This window comes from Balaenoptera borealis (assembly GCF_965194805.1).
Source record: "Balaenoptera borealis genome assembly, chromosome: 18".
In the NCBI taxonomy this organism is placed as follows: Eukaryota; Metazoa; Chordata; class Mammalia; order Artiodactyla; family Balaenopteridae; genus Balaenoptera; species Balaenoptera borealis.
The window spans coordinates 48,886,589-48,907,224 of record NC_138877.1 but is presented as its reverse complement, the minus strand read 5'-3'; the positions used below and the strand labels follow the sequence as shown (position 1 = coordinate 48,907,224).

The following is a 20,636-nucleotide window of genomic DNA, read 5'->3' as shown; positions in this document are numbered from 1 at the left end:
TCATCTTATTTTAGGATATATAAAAATCACAGGCCAAAACGGACCTCTGCTCCTTTTGGATGACAAACAGCTTTTGTTGGGAAAAGGCCAACTCAGTTAATATTTTTTGAGCCCAATAGAATTGAAATGGAGAATTTTACAGAGAAACTGAAAAGTTCAGTTTTTGTCCCGATTCTATCACTGAACAGTAGTTTTAGGCAAATTATTTTGCTTCTGAGTTTCAATCCTGTCTGTTAAATGAGGACAGTGAACTAGGCAATCCCTATGGACCTCTGCAGATCTGTGGTTCTGTGACCGGAAATTGATAATGAGACTAGAAATTGAGATGTCGTATTTAGAGCTAGTCAAGATATCCTTAAAGAGAAGATGATGAGATCATATTACAGGGAAAAGGCTGGTCGGAAAAAAATGGAGCTAGAATTAATGTCATGGATGGACGGTATATTTATAGTTTTCTGTAGCAAGCATTTTAAGTGAGAAAGTAAAATGATAATTTTAAAAATTGCTTATTTGACTTTGCTTGTAGCCATCTGTGTTTCCTCAGTGTGTTCTTGTTATTTTCTCATATCTTCCCCTTATTTGCTCCGCAGAATTAATCTTATCAGTTCCTAGGTGAAAAATCACTTTTAAGCATATCTGGTGGAAAACATTTAAAAATCTGGCCTTCTTACAAGTTCTAACTGACATGAGTAATCATTTCACAAGGAAGTTAATGTCCCCTTCATTTTCATGGCACAAGGAAAGTCCCGAAGCACTGTATACAGCTTTGGTGGTGAAGAAGGGTTTGTTTCAGCGTTCAGTACCAACTTTTTAGAAAATCCGGGACTAACTTGCTTGCTGAAGTGTCTCTATGGTAATTTTGTACACAGAGGTGGATTTTAGAGGGGAATTTATTTAAAATCATCTTGACCCTTCACTATCCTTGACCTTTTTGGATACACTGAAAAAAGAAAAGAGGTCTACATGGCTCATGGAAGTAGTTTAAGAAACAGAAAGCCAAAAATATTTGAAAAAAGAAGTATTTCCTGAATGATAGACTGAATGTAAAACAAAACCCTAGAAAGTCCCTCTAGTGTCATAATACAAGATAAGCAGGAAGGACTCTGTTATGGACCACTAAGATTTCTTTCTAAATCATATGATACCTCCTGTAGAATTCTGATTTCAGTTAGCAGGTAGTTTTTATGTGAACTTAGAATTAGCCTTGATTTATAGTCAGAATAAGTTTTATATTCTATTCTCCTGGGATCTCTCCTGAATATGTCTTTGATTTGTTTGTGGAATTTTTTTTCCTAAAAAGAAGCACTAGTTAGTATCAAATGTTTGCTCCCCTATGATGGTCTGGCAGGTAGGACTTGGGACTGGCTAGAAGGAGAGAGAGACTCTTAGTTAGAGGGGTACGCCGAGCAGCGTTCAGTGGTTTGGAAAAGAACGTTTATTTATTCCTGGAAATCACTGAATTGCAATTTCACTCTGGTCTCCAAAGCATCAGGACATCTCAAAAATATTTTTCTTTTCTTCTGCAGGGAGGACATTTCCTACTCATCCTTACTTTTCAGCACAGCTTGGGGCAGGGCAGTTGTCTCTCTTTAACCTCTTGAAAGCCTACTCATTGCTGGACAAAGAAGTGGGTTACTGTCAGGGGATCAGCTTTGTGGCTGGAGTCCTACTTCTGCACATGAGTGAAGAGCAAGCCTTTGAAATGCTGAAATTCCTCATGTATGACCTGGGCTTTCGCAAGCAGTACCGACCTGACATGATGTCACTACAGGTGAGTGGCAGATCTTCACAAGGAACGTGTAATGCTCTCACCAGAAATCTTAGCAGGAGCCCTCTTCTAAATTACGGTTAAGATTTAAAGAAATTTGGGCCCATTGTCTTGGAACTTGGATAAATGTAGAGGCATGTTTTAGTTCATGGTTTTAGTGTGGGATTTGCGATGTTGCTAAACCTCTAAGTGTATGACATCCATATGCAGGGTAACTTTTCCTTAGTTTCTGAAGTAAATAAATAAGCCATTCTAGTGTGTAGTTAAGTCTCTGTTTCCCAAGTCTATGAGTTACCTGGAGAAAGTATCAAGTCAACCTTATTCACTTTTCCTTACCTTGTCAGTTGAAAAAAATCATAGATATTTTGTTTGAAATCTGAAAATATAATGTTTTATTCTTTTACTTTGAGTGTATAAACGGCAGGTATCTATATCATGCTTCTTCCTGAACTTTCCATGTCTCCCCTGCTTTATCTTAATGTCAGACAGGCCCTTATAGAGGAAAAAGTGTTCAGAGTCAGCAGTAGTACTTTTTCAGTCTGCTTTTCTTATCATGCTCTGAAGAAGCACCATTAAGATTTTTCAGTTAAGTAGTGTATTCACTGCCATTGCTATATTCAACCTATTTCAAACTCCCTGTTTACACATTTCTCCTCTCTAGTTTAAACTTCACTTTCCTTAGCGTATTGTTTTCTAACAAAAAGTTTAAATTTTCTCTGTAGATATGCTATCTTAAACAACCACTACCTTGCAATATAAAGCTTTTGGTCATAAAAATATAAAGGAAGGCTTTAAAGGGAAGAATGTCAGGGTTTTTCCTCCTTTGAAATGAGATAGGCATGATGCCCCGTTAGTCATAATGTTATGCTTTAGATAAGAACTAAAATATTTTTAAAATGCTTTTAAAATATACTTTTTCCTGATTCCCAATGATCAGTTTTTACATTTAGTATTTCAGTCTTACCGATCCATGGAAAAAAAGGACTTTGTTTTCACTTTATGAATATTGTAGTCAGTGGTATTTTCTTGAAAGGGTGAGTGGAGAGGGAATGCTCCATTTTTCGTTACTTCTTCAATGTGAAAGTTTTGGCAGGGAAATAGGGCTTTGCTCTCAATGTTGTGTTTCAGCTGTGAGTTCATATGAAGGGTGTTCACCAGGATACAGAAATCAAATACAGTGATTCCTAGTTGATAACTATGCATAGGTCTATAAACATTCCACAAGTGAAATAGTAATGACTATGGAAGGTTTTATTTTTTACTTTATTTCTAAACAGTTTACTGTATCATATCGGGTAGGAAGCATTGGTGCCCTTGTAAGGAGTTCAATAGCTCTGATTTTCAAAAATAACGGTTCGGGATCCATCATTAAAATTTCAAAGAATGAAAAGTATTTATGAGTAGCATGTGGTCTTGGTTCATAAATAAAAGGGTAGATACAGCTATCACTTTAAAAATGCAATCATTTTTCAATTTAAAAATTCCTCATCCATTTGATATCATAAAAATTCATATAAACTGGATTTATACATTGATTTAATATGACCCACAATTACCAAGAAATATTTTCTGTCTATAATTATGAAAATGAAGATGTTTAAGAATCTTTGGGGGCAGTGTTCTTATAGACCATGAGATTGGGGACCTTATTCTGGGAAAGTAGAACTTTTTGATCTATAAAGTGAGATGCAACACTTTTCTACTTTCTAGAACAGAAAGTGTTTCTTATCCAATCAATATGATGTTCAGAAGTGGAAGTGGCAGCGGGCTTGGGATCACTTGATAGGATTTCTGATTACGTGTGTGGTTTGGGGTTGGGCACTGCAGGCACTGAGCTTATCTGTAAAATGAGGGGGTCGAGGTCTCTTTTAACTACGGCTCATCATGTTTTGTGTCTGCCATTTTCTATGTTAAGTGTAAAGCATTATATCTTTTTATCTGAAGTCTTTGGTCTCTACTTTTTTCCATCTTCTCTCTGCTACACTCTGCGTCTCCCTTCCTCCAGTTCTGTCTCTTCCACTGGAAGATTTTCATGTTATGTATAAGGTAGATTTGAAGAATGATTTATTCTTAGCAAACGGCATCTTATTATGAAAGTTTCCTTTGAAGGAAGACTGAATTGTGTTTTATTTGTTAAAAGAAATTTAATGTAAATACACCTTGATGGAAGAAATGTTCTTAACCTCTAGTTTAGAATGTAGGAAAAAAGTAAGGTTCTATAAAAAAAAGTATTGCTTCTGTGTTAAGATCATAGCTGAACAGCTTTTTGAGGATAGGCTTTCTTTTTATTCTGCTAATGAGACTTCTTTTATCTTTGAGCTACCAAAAATACCAATTTTTTCATTGATAGAGCCCAGTATGTCTAGTTTTTAAATTGTAAATGGCCTAAGGGAAATATATGATTTTTTTTCAACATGACTTAATGAGATTATAATCTCTCTCTCTCTCTTTTTAATTTATTTTTATTTTTTTGTCTGCGCTGGGTCTTCGTTGCTGCGCGCGGGCCCTCTCTAGTTGTGGTGAGCGGGGGCCCCTCCTCGCTGTGGTGCGTGGGTTCCTCACTGCGGAGAAGTTGTGGAGCAGGGCTCTAGGTGTGTGGGCCTCAGTAGTTGTGGCTCATGGGCTCCAGAGTGCAGGCTCAGTAGTTGTGGCGCACGGGCCTAGTTGCTCCGCGGCATGTGGGATCCTCTCGGACCAGGGCTCGAACCCAAGTCTCCTGCATTGGCAGGCAGACTCTTAACCCCTGTGCCCCCAGGGAAGCCCTCTAATCTCATTGTTTTAAACCTCTTTGTTTGACTGCTGCTACGCTTCTTATTTTAGAGTTATGACTTCCTGTGGCTCTTTAATTCTTTCCTTTTACAGCTTGTGTGGAACTGTAGCTTGCACAGATATGTGCTATAGAGATCAAACGTTTGCTATATTTATGTCTAGTACTTTGATTTTTAGTTTTGTGCTCTGAAAAACAGTTGTTTGTTGAATTCACAATATAATTGGCTATTTTAAAGGCATTTTTATAGAGCTAACTACTTAAGGATGATATCTTCTAGAGAAAGAAGTTCTGCTAGATTTAATAAAATGTTGGATGTATTTCACACCAAAAGGTTAAGCTGATATAACTGATCAAGGGCCCACTACTCAATCTGTTACTGTGTAGATAAAAATTTAAATTAAAGCACAAATCACAGATTTGTTTATTATTTGCTACTGCTTTACTTTTAGCTACCCCAGACATGAGAGTTTAAAAGTTACTATAAGCTGCTTATAATTTTTTTTTTGAAATATGAGTAATCAACTCAGTAACCAAATAAAATAATTTCTTCTTTCAATGCTAGAAACATTCAGACTGCACTTTTTGCTTTAATCTCCTTTGTCAAGAAAAATATGCTGCTGGAATACGTTGGATATTAGAAATCACAGCTCGAGCTTTTGGCTCCATAACTTTCTAAGCCTAACAGTATCCTAGCAGTGCAGATTGCCTGGCAAGTTCCATCATAAATCCGACACTGGGCCCAGCAAAGAGAGACAAGTTCTTGCTTCTGAACTGGATGTGGTAGATTCCTTAGAATGGAAGCTTTTCTGGAATTGGTCTGAAATTAGGATGTGCCTTCCATGAGAGTCCTGAGCCAGGGCAGCTCTGATTTAAATTCCAAAAGCAGTACCTTCCTACATGAGGAAAAATTACCATTTCCATGTACGTATGGTGATACCAAAACACTCATGATAGAGAAATGTGCTCCATAGTTGTAGATGGACTAACACTGACTTGCTTTATGAACTCAGTTAAATGAACTTGGATTTGTGAACATAATAATAAAATAAAACAATACTGTATAAGTACTGCATTCTAACGCATTGCGCCACTGTAGCTAAAAAGAAATGATACAAATGAGCTTATTTACAAAACAGAAACAGACTCACAGACTTAGAGAATGAACTTGTGGTTACCAGAGGAGAAGGGTGGGGGGAAGGGATAGTTAGGGAGTTTGGGATTGACATCTACACAGTGCTGCAAAGGAAACCATCGACAAGACGCAAAGACAACCCTCAGAATGGGAGAAAATATTTGCAAATGAAGCAACTGACAAAGGATTAATCTCCAAAATATACAAGCAGCTCATGCAGCTCAATATCAAAAAAAACAAACAACCCAATCCAAAAATGGGCAAAAGACCTAAATAGACATTTCTCCAAAGAAGATATACAGATTGCCAACAAACACATGAAAGGATTCTCAACATCGCTAATCATTAGAGAAATGCAAATCAAAACTACAATGAGGTATCACCTCACATCAGTCAGAATGGCCATCATCAAAAAATCTACAAACAATAAATGCTGGAGAAGGTGTAGAAAAGGGAACCCTCTTGCACTGTTGGTGGGAATGTAAATTGATACAGCCACTCTGGAGAACAGTATGGAGTTTCCTTAAAAAACTAAAAATAGAACTACCATACGACCCAGCAATCCCACTACTGGACATATACCCTGAGAAAACCGTAATTCAAAAAGAGTCATGTACCACAATGTTCATTGCAGCACTATTTACAATAGCCAGGACATGGAAGCAACCTAGGTGTCCATCGACAGATGAATGGATAAAGAAGGTGGGGCACATATATGCAATGGAATATTACTCAGCCATAAAAAGAAACGAAATTGAGTTATTTGTAGTGAGGTGGATGGACCTAGAGACTGTCATACAGAGTGAAGTAAGTCAGAAAGAGAAAAATAAATACCGTATGCTAACACATATATATGGAATCTAAAAAAAAAAAAAAGTGGTTCTAATGAACCTAGGGGCAGGACAGGAATAAAAAGACACAAACGTAGAGAATGGACTTGAGGACACAAGGAGGGGGAAGGGTAAGCTGGGATGAAGTGAGAGAGTAGCATGGACATATATACACTACCAAATGTAAAATAGATAGCTGGTGGGAAGCAGCCACATAGCACAGGGAGATCAGCTCAGTGCTTTGTGACCACCTAGAGGGGTGGGATAGGGAGGGTGGGAGGGAGATGCAAGAGGGAGGGGATATGGGGATATATGTATACATATAGCTGATTCACTCTGTTATACAGCAGAAACTAACACAACATTGTAAAGCAGTTTTACTCCAATAAAGATGTTAAAAATAAAATAAAATAAAATAGATACCCAACAAGGACCTACTGTATAGCACAAGGGATCTCTGCTCAATATTATGTAACCACCTAAATGGGAAAAGAATTTGAAAAGAATAGATACATGTGTATGTATAACTGAATCACTTTGCTGTACACCCGAAACTAATGCAACATTGTTAATCAACTATACTCCAATATAAAATAAAGAGTTAAAAAAAATACTACTTTTATTTCTCAAATATATGTGAATTAGTTATTAAATATTAGAGTAATAAAATTAAAGTTAGTGTATTTATGTACACTCAGATAAATGCATAGTATTGTATTTTTCTTCTCCAAATTAACTTTAGGTTCAAATTTATCAAATATATGTGAATTAATTATTAAATATTAGTGTAATAAAATTAAAGTTAGTGTATTTTATGTACACTCAGATAAATGCATAACATTTTATTTTTTTTCTCCAAATTAACTTTAGATTCAAATGTACCAGCTGTCCAGGCTCCTTCATGACTATCACAGAGATCTCTACAATCATCTTGAAGAAAATGAAATCAGCCCCAGTCTTTATGCTGCCCCCTGGTTCCTCACATTGTTTGCCTCTCAATTTCCATTAGGATTTGTAGCCAGAGTTTTTGGTAAGAGATGGTGATGATCCAGTGAAACAGTGTTATTTATTCCAAGGGATATACTTCTAGCCATTAGGTGCTCCAGTTGTTTTATCAAGCATTACACAGAATCGCAAATTGCTAGTGGAATTTACTAAATATGTCTGGCTCTATTCTGAGAGTAATTTGAAACCATATTGGTCTTAAATAAAATCGAAATTCAAAGCGAAAGAAGAATTGAGCTTCTGTATTTGAGTAAGCTGTAATGGCGTTCTTATTTTCTTTTATACCTAAAAAATCACAGTATAATGAATTAAGGATTTACTCTGTATGATTTTTTAGATTTTTAAACACATCTTTACTACCTCTTTTTTATTTCCTTCCCCACTGTCCTCTTCAACGTGGATTCAAAACACAGAGAAACACGTTCTCTAACTGGGTTAACAGAAGTACCTTTTTCAATGTTGTTTCTAATGGCATTTCTTAATGTGACTTTTGTTAACAAGGTAACTGAAATTCCCATTTTGTTGCTGAAGGGACCCTCCTCTCACACCAGTGCAGGGGTGGTGCCCATCTCTCAGACTGGGTGCACAGGCAATCGGGCCCAGGGCAAGTTGTTGAGTTGCTGCCTTGCTCCACAGTGTAATAAAAACAAAGTGTGACACCGTTTATGCTCCCTTATGGGGCCTTTAAATCTATTCACATGTCTTCAGTTGGGTTTGTCTAAACTCGTTATTTAAAAAGCAAACTTTTTTAAAAAAACAACTCTTTGCCAGAGGTTTGGTCTAAGGCTGAGAGCTCGATGACCTCAGAAAGGGCTCCCAGTTTTCATGTTCTGCTCGTCTATCTGGTATCTATGGTGAAAATAGTCAATATTTATAACTGTGCTAAATTGGAGCTTTTTTGTCAAATTGTAAGTATTGGCCCAATTGTAGGTCACTACCAGGGTTAGAAAAAAAATGGACTGGAATAGAATACAGAGAAAATATCAGTCGTAGGGAAAAATGTTTGGAGAAACTTCAAATTTGAAGATATAGATGTAATATGTATACGTCCACCAGATTACAATGTACAGTGTCTTTCTTATTGGGGGCTGTGGCTTTAAAGGTTAAACACTGCATTAGCACTAATACAATGTATAGGCAAAGTGCAGCAAAAGAGTAAAACCGAGATGCACAGAATCAAATGTTTACCAAATTTCTCTTCTTGAGTACACACGATTGCTTTTCTCCAGGGAAGTTTTCTTTGGAGCTTGGGTTCCTATTTATGGGTCTTCTTTAAATCTTTTCATTTATATATTTGCTTCTCAGAAAATAGCTTATCAAATCAAAATATTTAGGGTATCTCTAAATATTTTGGGTATCTCTCTTTGATTTACCCTTGGAAGCTTGATGACAGAATTCAGGAAGCATCTCCCCAGTCGTCTGTTTTTTGCGAAGAGAATATGAATGATGCTGTCAGCTCTACAATAGGTGCTCCATTCTTTCCTTAGAACTTAGTGAAGAATAGAGACTGTCAGCAAAGGGAAAGATGCGTGAGCAAGAAGAATGACCATGTTTGAAGTAACTGTTCCACGGTTCCCTCATTTTTAACGACCTCCCGTTTATTATTGATTGTGGAATGGCATGGATTGAGAGGAACGCTCATACAAAAGTATTTAGTACTTTTCAAAACTATTGCATGTTTGTATTTGTTAGGAAGCAAAGTTCAGGGTTAGGGTAGCTTTTCTTTTTCTCTTCTGGTTTTGATTTTTCTTTTAAAGTTTTTTTTTTTTTTAATTCCTGCTCTAGTACAGTCTTTAGAATTAGACAGTCTCGGGTTTACATCAGTTTCTAGCTCTTTTATTAGTTGTTTGGCTTGCACACATATTAACTGGTTCATTTAGTTTTTTATTCTGGTCATGAGAGTTTAAATAGTCCTAATTGGTTATGTTGATTTGTTTCTGTATTCCCTTTGTGAAGAAAAACCTAAATATCAACGGAATCAGTGTTTTTGAGGTATACCTAGTCTCCATTAAATTTGGCAGTAAAAATTATAAATGCATGGACAAACAGATATATAATTTATCTTTTTCTTTTTATCCTGCCCTTATCTGAGGTTCCTAAATAAGTAGGAATATTTAAACAACTGTTTATTTGTTCCAGTCATATTATTATTTATTTCAAATCTAGGTGATTTTGACCAGTTTTATTTTGCAAAATATTCTGTGGTTCTGTTGCAGTAATTAAAACAAGACACACACACACACACAGAAAAAAAAAAACACACCAAAAATCCCATTAACACACAGAGGTCACTTTTTACAATAGTAGATGCATAATTTTGATCATGAAAATTATATCTCTTCTTTTCAGATATTATTTTTCTTCAGGGAACTGAAGTTATATTTAAGGTTGCCCTCAGCCTGCTGAACAACCAAGAGGCACTCATAATGGAATGTGAAAACTTTGAAAATATTGTTGAATTCCTTAAAAGCACGCTCCCTGATATGAATTCCTCTGAAATGGAAAAACTTATCACCCAGGTATGAGTTAAATGGTAATAATAAGATATAAGATTATACAGCAGTTTCTCTACTAATTATTTATTAAATGTTTTAGCATAAAGATGTAATTTTGCTTGACAGGGTTTTTTTCTTTTTGATTTGATCAAATACATTTTATCTAGAAACGAGACTATTGTGTAATTTCTCCCTTGTGACATTGTTTGTGAGGCTGTGTCCGGGCAAGGTGGTTCAGTGCTACATCATGAGTTTTTCAGGAATCTTCCTACTTAGACCAATGGTGAGACTGAAGATAGAACTGACAGAGTTAGGAATACCTAATAAATAAGTAAGCTGAGACTCACCTCTGTAATATTGTTAATTCTGTTTTAAAATATATAAGGAATATATGTGACAAGAACATAGACTTTAGAATTAGACAGTCTTGGGTTTACATCAGTTTCTAGCTCTTTTATTAGTTGTTTGGCTTGCACACATCACCCTAATCTTCTGAACCCTAGTATTCTTACCTCCAAAATGGGACAATTCTGATCCAAGAGGTTTTGTGCGGTTTAAATGAGACTTGCTGTATCAGTCAGGGTCCCTTGCAGGAAACAGAGTCTACCTCCAATGATTCAAAGGAAGGTACCATTTACAGGGGTGTAGGCAAGGCTAAGGGAACCGGGCACAGATGTCTAGGTACCCAGGAACTAGTAACAGAGGGAAACTGTTCATACCCATGGTGATGCATCAGGAGAAGGAGGACAGAATAATGTTACCAGGCCTAGCGAGTGCCAGAACTCTGGAGGTTGCTGTGTTCTTGGTGAGCCAGACAGGGAAGGAGCAGGGAAGAAGTACCCAACCTCTTTCCCCTGCCCCTTTTGATCTCCTGATGACTTTTCCCATTGGCCATACCTAACCAGAAGCCTGCAACAAGGAAAACAGGTCACAGGGGTCTGCCTCCCAGGGTACAGAGGATGCATGAGGGCAGAGAATGGATCTGGGAAGCAAATGGAGGGTAATCAGCACACCATATATCTAGTCCCTGGGTCTTCATAGGGACCAGGTAAGTGGTAGTTATATATTGTTGTTCAGATGACATGAATACACTTAAGACCAGATTTGTAGATACAGCAGTCATGCCTTATGAGTATTGATAAAATTTAAATTTACCACTTTCCTAGAGGCCCTTAGGGTAGCAGATAAAAGACAGAGTTTAGAGCAAGAGAAAGGGAGTTTGAGATCTTGTGCTGGTGTCCAGCTATCTACTAGCTGTGTGACTTTGGGCAAGTTACAACCTCTCTGAGTTTCAACTTCCTCTCCTGCAAAATGGGAATAACATCGTTTTTAGGAGCAAATGTAACCAATTCAGTTGAAGAATTTTGTACACTATAATTCACTCTATAAGAAAAACTTATATTATTGCACATAAAATTTTCTTTCCACCAAGTGGAATTGAAATCACAAGCAGATTATTCTGTAAATATCTATGAACAGTTTTTATTTGTTAAAATGCTCTGGAAACTGAAAAATATAACTTTTACTTACACATTCACTTGTTTACTAATTCTTCAGAAATATCTTTTTGGACTGGCAAGCAGCGATTGTGCTTTTAGAGAGAGACGTTACCTGATTTGAAATCAGATCACCTCTCTTCTAAAATTAATGAGGGAATTGCCTAGCTTTAGAGATTATTACTACGATTAATGGATAGAATTTATAGGCTGGTAGATTTGGACTTGATATTAGAGATAATTTTCTAACAAATAGAGTTGAATATGCAATGAACTGTTAATATTAAAGGAGACTTTGATGAATAAATAAAGTTTATTTATGGTCACTGTAAAAAACACAAATAATGCAGAACAGCACCAAGAAGAAAGTAAAAGTAACTACAGATCTCAACACCTTGAGACTTAAAGCCTTTTAAATGTCCTTTTATAATCTCTCTTTAATTATATACACAAATAAATATGTATACAGTTTTACTTAAGTGAAATCTTACTATACATGCTATTGTATAACTTGATTTTTTAATAAAATATTTGTAGAGTATTGGATATTTTTCCATGCCAATAAATGTAGATCCATACCCTCATTTTTAATGGTTGTGTAGTAGTCCGTTGTGTTCATACCCACTGCGTAGGGAAAAGATGACACTTGTTTGAGGGGAATAACCAGGTTGTCTCGAAATATCATTTAAATTCTAAGATTTGAGTATCTCTAACAGTAGTAGGGTAAGTAAGCAAGTGATATTTTTCTCACTGTAGGTTTCTTTTCTACCTACAGTGTTAGTGTGGATACAGATGCTTAAATGGCAGCTGCTGCCTCACTTTCCCTCACCAGTTTAGACTAAGGAGGAGTTGCCTGTCCTCTGACTTCTAAGCAAACTGTTCCTAATGGGTGGCGATATGGGAGAGCAGAGGTAGCCCCAATTAAATAGCTTTGTACAGTGCCCAGGGTTTTTGAAGATTCTGAATTTAGAAGATTCTCTCTATGGTAGGATATGTTAGTGACTTCCAAGAGGCTCACATGGATTAGCAAGTAGATGAAAATATTTAGCATAAGACCTTTCTGCCCCATTGACAAACAATTAGAAGGGCTTTTGGTCTCATTATTATAGAAATACCCTATGCAATTGTGCTTATAACCAGCAGAGATGATCTCTAACTCAGGTAAGAGTTACTCAGTAACTAATGTCGTTTATCTGGTAGGCTACATTTTGGGAGACCATTCCTAGATTATGTATATTTTGGTTGCAAAATATCTTTGAGCATTAACTTTTTCTAGAGTCTTGGCCTCATCATGAGAATGTTTCAGTTGTATAGAAATCATCTGTTTGTCCTTAACTTGACAGTCACACTTGTTATTCTTCCTTTTGATATGTCATACTATTCCTCATTAATAAGTATTGGGGGCTTCCCTGGTGGCGCAGTGGTTGAGAATCCGCCTGCCAATGCAGGGGACACGGGTTCGAGCCCTGGTCTGGGAAGATCCCACATGCCGCGGAGCAACTAAGCCCGTGTGCCACAGTTACTGAGCCTGCGCGTCTGGAGCCTGTGCTCCGCAACAAGAGAGGCCGCGATAGTGAGAGGCCCGCGCGCCGCGATGAAGAGTGGCCCCCGCTTGCCGCAACTAGAGAAAGCCCTCGCACAGAAGCGAAGACCCAACACAGCCAAAAATAAATAAATTAATTAAAAAAAAAAAAGTATTGGGAAATCTACATGAAGTACCCTAGATACACAGACTGTATCTTGGTGCACATCCTGAAGGTCAGACTAACCCACGGTGTTTTCACGGCAGGTTTTTGAGATGGATATTTCCAAGCAGTTACACGCCTATGAGGTGGAGTATCACGTGCTGCAGGATGAGCTCCAGGAATCTTCCTACGCCTGCGAGGAGAGCGAACCCATGGAGAAGTTGGAGAGGGCCAACAGCCAACTGAAAAGACAAAACATGGACCTCCTAGAAAAATTACAGGTAAAGAGATAACAACTTGATCAGAAACTCACTTGGGTGCCTCCTTGCCTGCACAGAACCATCCCAGAAAGGATAGAGCTGTGGTGTGGATTGAACCATTGCTGACTGTGGGCCTGTGTATCGGACTGTGTCCAAGTGCTCTGGGCGCTGCAAATGCACATATCAATTTGAATACCAACTGAGAGAGGAAATCTACTCTCCCAAAATAGTTAAATGGCAGCTGAAAGCAGAATCTCGTTCAATACTTATTGGGTGTTGTACATGTTTGGTTTCAGTTCAAGGGAGGAGGGATTGACTATAGGAAGCTGGGAAAACTCTAGGGGACTTGGCCTTGAGCTGTACTCTGGAGGGTTGGTGGGAGAAAGGAGTGAGGAGTAGGGGGTGTTTAAATAAGGAGGATGTGGCAGAGCAGTAGAGGAAGCTTAACATCAGTTTAAGATTTACGTTCGAGAGAGGTGGGATAAACAGGATGGAGACAGAATGGTAGATAACTTTCCGGGTCAAGCAGAAGAACACGGCTTTAATCATGTTGAGAAGGAAATCTCTCGAAATTTTTGAACCATATTTTAGAAAGATCAATCTGGAAATCTTGATGAGGACAGATTAGAATGGGGAGAGAAGGTAGGGCGACCAGCTAGCAATCATTTGTCGAAATCTGACTGGGGATGATGAGAACTGTCTAGAGTAAAACTCACAGAAATGGAAAGAAAAGGAGACATTTTTGAGAGAATTGAATTCAAAAATTGGTAACACATAATCCCTGCCATCAAGGAGTTTACAGTTACTTTGGAATATAAAATATTATCTATTTGTCAATGCACCCTTACCAATGTGGTAAGTGATTTAGTATAAATTAATATTACGCACCTGCAACCTTTATGAAGTGCGCTGTGTGTCCAAGCCCTGAGGAGTGGGGCTTCAGTGTGACCAGAGGAGGGGGAGGTGAGAAGGTGAAGCTGGGGGCTGGGGGTTGGGGGAGGTGGAGCTTAAGTGCTGAGTTAGAGCTTAAGTGCTCCACGGCTCATTGGTTTCTGCTTACCCGCCACTTCTCCAGCACTGCGCACGTCCCCACGCTAGAGGACACTAAAACTCTGCTTTGATGTGCAGTGAATCCTCTGACAAAGATAGCCAGGAGAGGGCTTCCCTGGTGGCGCAGTGGTTGAGAATCTGCCTGCCAATGCAGGGGACATGGGTTCGGGCCCTGGTCTGGGAGGATCCCACATGCCGCAGAGCAACTGGGCCCGTGAGCCACAACTACTGAGCCTGCGCGTCTGGAGCCCGTGCTCCACAACAAGAGAGGCCGCGATAGTGAGAGGCCCGCGCACCGCAATGAAGAGTGGCCCCCGCTTGCCACAACTAGAGAAAGCCCTCTCACAGAAACGAAGACCCAACACAGCCAAAAATAAATTAATTAATTAAAAAAAAAAAAAAAAAAAAGATAGCCAGGAGAGATGCAGCTGAGAAATGAGGGTCTCTAGAGTAATTGCTCCCAGAGAAGGAACACTGGCTTCCTTCGCTTCATCTACGTTAGCTCTGGCCCATAGAAAATTTTATGCCTTTTCCTGTTCAAAAAAAGAGCCAACACTGTCTATTTTCAGAAAGAAAAACAGTTGGGGTATTGACCCTTATTGCTAGGATGTTTCAGTGGTGATTGATTGAGCATTTCCTTATTAGGGAAAGTGGGTTTGCACCTGCTTTATATTATAATGATGTTTATTAATGGTTACAGACTTTTTCTTTCACATTTCAATGTTCTCATCACCTCTGGGTTCCCAAGTTACGTGGGCACACCCGACACCCGTAAAAACTGATAGGGTCCCAAGTATGTGTTGAGACAACCCTGCATTTCCACTCAGAGGGCAAAAAGCCTCTTTTAGCACTTCAGGGCAGTCAGGAATCTCCTGTTTCTCCCTGTCAGGTTCCAGTCACTCCAGGAGAAGACCTGTGTGTGGAGTGAGGACCCTCACCACTCTGGGATGTTGATTTGATTTTGCATTTTTGGTGTATTCAGTGAAATGAGATGTATTTTGTTAGTACCCTAGTTATATTTTTGAGAAACCTAAAGAAATCTCCACTTCATGGGAGGTTTCAGAGTATTTGCTTCGTATACTGTTGTATTAAGTAATATGACATGATTAGTTAATATATGTAAGGTCTGGCTGCTGCTATGATGAAGAAACAAAACCTTCAAATGTCTGATTCGGAGGATTTTGGTTTTTGCCCCAAACAGATAGCTCACGCTAAAATCCAGACCTTGGAATCCAACCTGGAAAATCTTTTAACCAGAGAGACCAAAATGAAGTCTTTGATCCGGACCCTGGAACAAGAGAAAATGGCTTATCAAAAGGCAGTGGAGCAGATTCAGAAGCTGCTGCCAGCAGATGCTCTGGCCAATTGCGAACCGCTGCTGAGAGACTTCAACTGCAACCCTAACAGCAGAGCCAAGACAGGAAACAAGCCGTAACTGAAGACGTGCCACCCCAGCAGGAAGTGCTCTGAGGATGCCACCGACAGAAGGAGTCTGCATGCTGCTGGCCCAGAGCTGACAGAACCACTGAACTGGTTCCGAGCCCAAGTCCGAGCCGGTAACCCTCGCTCTCCTTAGAGCATGCCAGTTCAAAGCCATTGTACATATGTAGACTGTTTTTTGCTGTCCTTGTTGACTATGTACATATATATATATAATGGACATAAAGAGTTCATGCTTTCACATAAAGGAGTAGATGTATATTTAGAGCAATTTTTTAAAAAAAATCAAAACTTCGTGAAATCTAGACCAAAGGGAAGTTAAAATGAAATTCCCCTTGGACACATGTGAAATCATTTGTTTTTGTAGTGAAACAAAGCTAGAACATCTTTGTATATTGAAATATACTTGAAAAAAATGAATGTATTTTTTTCTCCAAAGAACAGCATGTTTCACTCAGTGGTGGAGAGGTGGAAACCTTTGTGTAGCTTTATGTGCATCTGTCTTAAAATCTACTGACATTTTTAATATATATATATATGAGGAAAATGACTGATTGCCAGTCAAGCTCCTTATGGGTTTTTCAGGAAAGTAGGGGCCTTCCCCTGCTGTTTGCTTTGTGCCAACGAGCATGTTGCATCTACATGCATTTTGAGTCTGGTCAGGCATTACTTTAGGTGTGTGTAAGGAGAAAGCAAGACTGTGGCTGAGTCTGCCCCCCCAGCTCAAAGTGGAAGAGAACACTACTAATTTTCTAGTAAATTAGACCAGCATTGTTACTTAAACTAAAAATATCAGTCCTAAAAAAAAAAAAAAAAAAAATCAGTCCTCAAAAATTTAATTTAGGACCTAAATTGTCTAGATCTACTTTCTACCTTTTTATTTAAATTATTCCTACAGCTGTGAATGAACTCCCCTTTACTTGGTGCCACAGTTGGTGATAAGGATTTGCCATTTCCCACTAAAATGTAGGCGCTCTTACCTTAGTTCTCTCTACCTTCAATGGGGGCTAAGGAAATGAAATTATGATTGGTTTTCTAAAGATGATGTAGTGTTGAGATACTTTTTTTGTTGTTGTTGCCAATTGACAGGTCTGATAAGCTTGTAATCATCTTCCCCTTCCATGTGACAATTTATGAGAACTGTGGAATATTTTAAGTAAACTGTTGAAATCCATGGGAAGGGAAGGAGAAAGCCCTTCTAAAACCTACAGCTCTGCGTTTGGACTCCTGACTTTCTCAGTCTACAGACAGATTATTCGTGGACATTCATGCATGCTGGGTGAATGGAAGGAAAGTAACTTAAAAACTTAATTTTTAAGTTACACATGGAATTTCTCCATTTCAGAGATGATTCTATGATAGTGCCTCGGAAAGTTGATAACAGCGTTTTTGCCTTTCCAAACAATATTTTTCATTACTGCTTTTTGCAGTACTTATATTATCACAGATGGATTACCTGGGATAATTTTCTTCAGAGGGAGTTTGTTATACACAAGCTACAATGTATTACAGAGTAGAAGAATAAAGCTCTAAAGGTTTCAGAAAACCTTGATGAGCAGATGATAAGCATCTCAAACCCCATTACTCAGTGTAATATAGTGACTCTTGTTACAAATCAGCATGCCCTCTAATCCAGGCAGTTTCTCAAAAGGAAATGAAGTCTTACTAGTAAAGTTAACTTAATTTCTAGGTTCTAGAAAATGCTGACCCAATCAGTTGGGGCCACCAACTCTTTTGTTGCTTGGATTTCCCTCAAATTTCTCTATTTGTAGGAGAGGTATTTTCCTATGAGGAATATGACAAATATTATCTGGTTACTGTCTGGTGATGAAAATTACCTCGTGTGTGATACACAGGTGGTAGCCAGGGAATCTTCAAGTTGGGAAAAGAAACTTTTCCTTCCAGTTCTTCCGTTTAAAGTAAATTTTATTCTGGATGTTCAAAGTCAACGTTAGAGTTGTATTATGGTGTTCAGAGCTTAAGTTGTCTTAGATACAATATTTCTTTTGAAAATGAATTTTTCTTTTGTGATCTTTTAAATGTTGCAACGATTATGCTTCATGCATTGTTACATCTTCATCCTATTAATGTAATGTCTAGTTCATTTCCAATAAATACATTGCTGCAGTTTCCTTGGCTTATTGGTTTTACTTTTGTTTGTAGTAAAAGAGAAGAAGGTCTTGGCTAGAGTCCTTTATAAAAGCTGCATGGGTTGGATTGTTGCTACTTAAAATTTGCACACTAATAATTCTTTGAATCAGAGACAACAAAGATAATTTTTAGAAACATTTATGAAAGTACATGGTCAGTTATTCAGTACTAATTTTCAACTTCTTTCCCAGTGGAGCCTTTTGCTGATAAATAAAGAAAAAGACAACCACACTGACAGTATTGCATTCTACCCCTTTTGTTTTTTATGCCCCCTCATAGAGAGCAAGAGGGAGAGAGAGGATAGGAAAATACAAAATTTTTAAATTGGGTTAGCTCCCAAATAAAAGGATTAAGGGCATTTATTGATGGATATGATATGAATGTGTTTACATAACAAATATGTTTCAGAATATTTTCAAGCATGTTTGGATTTCAGTAAAAGGATACTGTATCTTCTTGCTAACTTTAGGACTAAATCTTTTAAGTATTTTGTACTATATGTAGTAGTTTGAGGAGTCAGTGTAGGCTTAGGTAGAATGGTCTCTTAATATCCATGTTAATTTACCCATTTTATCACCATTTCAGCATTTCCCACCCCACCTGGGCTGGATTACAAATAGGAAATCTGCCACCTGAATTATTTAGTCCTCTACCATGATGCATCACTCTTATTCGCTTTGATATATTGTCAAAAGCACTGGGTTTAGGGTGAGATGTCTTAGATCTGAGTCTTGGTTCCACCCCTTTTATTCATTCACTCAACAAGTTCATTTTTGTAAGCCAAGCTAGATGCTGAGTATTCGGAGGTGGAGAAGATACAGTCCTTGTCCTCAGTGAGCTTGTGGTCTAGTGGCAGGAGGTTAACTAGAAAAAAAGAGAGTTTATACTCCAGCAGGTATGCAAAGTAATCCACTCATTACACTCAAGGTGACAGGAGGGGCTGTAGCAGCACTTTGCAGTGGGTGACAGGTACTCAGAAGAGGTGGTGCTTGCCCTGAGCCTAGAACAGCCAGTAGAAGTTGAGCAGCTTTGTGTTTAAACAATAGATGAATGAGAGAAGGTGGTGTGTTTCTGAAATCAAAACTCATTCCTTAATCCCAAAGTACAGAGAGTGTTCCCATAGGGGAGTGGTGGGAAAGGAGGCCCCTGACAAGCAAGGGCTTTTTCATGAAGGTCTTAGCAGACCTTGTGAAGGAGTTTGAACTCCGCCTAGAGAGAAATGGGAGCCGTTAAAAGCCAGTAACCCGGAGAGAGACATGCTCAGATTTGTTCCAAACCACTTAATACATCTGGACAGAAACTAGGGGCTGGGAGACTGCAGTTAGGTGAATGCCATCAAAATCTAGGCCAAAAAAATTAGTAAAAGCCTGGTCTATGGCAGTGGCCTTGGGGAAGCAAGTCAGCCTAGATTTCTCTCTCTCTGATATAATTGGTCACCGAAACCTGCTAGTTTTGTCTGCTAAATATTTGTCCATATCCCCCTGAAACTGAGGGTAGTTATCAGATCCCTTAAACTACAACTTGCCTAATGAGTAATGAACTTAACCTGCCTACACTGATCAAGCGCAATTGAATTGTTTTTACAAAAACTTGCATGTCCTCCAAGCGTCACGTAGCCTAAATAATAAGATGTTTGCCCAAGCTGTTCTTCAGGAACATAGATTCAGCTGTGTAATGTTAGAGCTCGAGCAGTTTAAGACTGGGTGGGACCAATGATCCTCCAACTGAGCATGTGCGAATGCCCGATGGGTGGCGTTTTGAGGTCAGACGACCCAAAACTCCACCCTCAGAGCGTGCGCCCCGTGGTCGGAAGCGTGCAGCTTAGCTGCGCCTGCTCAGAATGACAATTACCTCACCTTTTCCTTCTCTCCAGTCACCTTTCCGTGCTCCCCAGGCCTCAGCTTTATCCCTGAATACCCCAAGCCCCTCACTTTCTGGGAAGCGAATTTAAGGTTTGTTCTCCAGTCTCCTCGCTTGGCTGTCTCGCGGATAAACCCCTTCTCTGCTGCAAACCTCGGCATCTCAGCGTTTGGCTCGCTGCGCATCTGGCCGAAGAACGTGGTCCTGTAACATCCCCATCGCTTTTGCAGGTACCTTGTTCATGTCCTTGCTCTGGTGGGTTAAACTGAGACCAACCCCGTTTCTAGGGGCTCTGAAGTCACAGACATTGAGCTACTTGGTGTTTGTTTGTTTGTTTGTTTTTTAAGATTTATTGATTGATTGATTGCTTGCTACATTGGGTCTTCGTTTCTGTGCTAGGGCTTTCTCTAGTTGCGGCAAGCAGGGGCCACTCTTCATCGCGGTGCGCGGGCCTCTCACCATCTTGGCCTCTCGTGTTGCGGAGTGCAGGCTCAGTAGTTGTGGCTCACGGGTCTAGTTGCTCCGCGGCATGTGGGATCTTCCCAGACCAGGGCGCGAACCCGTGTCCCCTGCATTAGCAGGCAGATTCTCAACCACTGCGCCACCAGGGAAGCCCTGGTGTTTGTTTTGATGAGTGAGAAATGCAAGCAGAAGGTGGGGTGGCATGTCTCAGTCAAATAGAGGAGAAGGATCT

General features: G+C 39.0%; 1 protein-coding gene across 7 annotated transcripts in view; it reads left to right on the top strand.

Moving 5' to 3' along the window:
- The window catches only part of TBC1D4 (TBC1 domain family member 4), a 248,147-nt gene extending 230,084 nt beyond the window's left edge, over positions 1–18,063 (top strand). For all 7 annotated transcript variants that reach the window (XM_082365918.1, XM_082365916.1, XM_082365914.1 and 4 more), the window contains 5 exons: positions 1,527–1,771; positions 7,371–7,530; positions 9,855–10,024; positions 13,286–13,462; positions 15,693–18,063. In XM_082365918.1, the coding sequence (XP_082222044.1) occupies positions 1,527–1,771; positions 7,371–7,530; positions 9,855–10,024; positions 13,286–13,462; positions 15,693–15,926 (986 nt within the window). In that variant the 3' untranslated portion in view covers positions 15,927–18,063. The remainder of the gene's footprint in view (positions 1–1,526; positions 1,772–7,370; positions 7,531–9,854; positions 10,025–13,285; positions 13,463–15,692) is intronic.
- Positions 18,064–20,636: the final 2,573 nt, after the last annotated feature.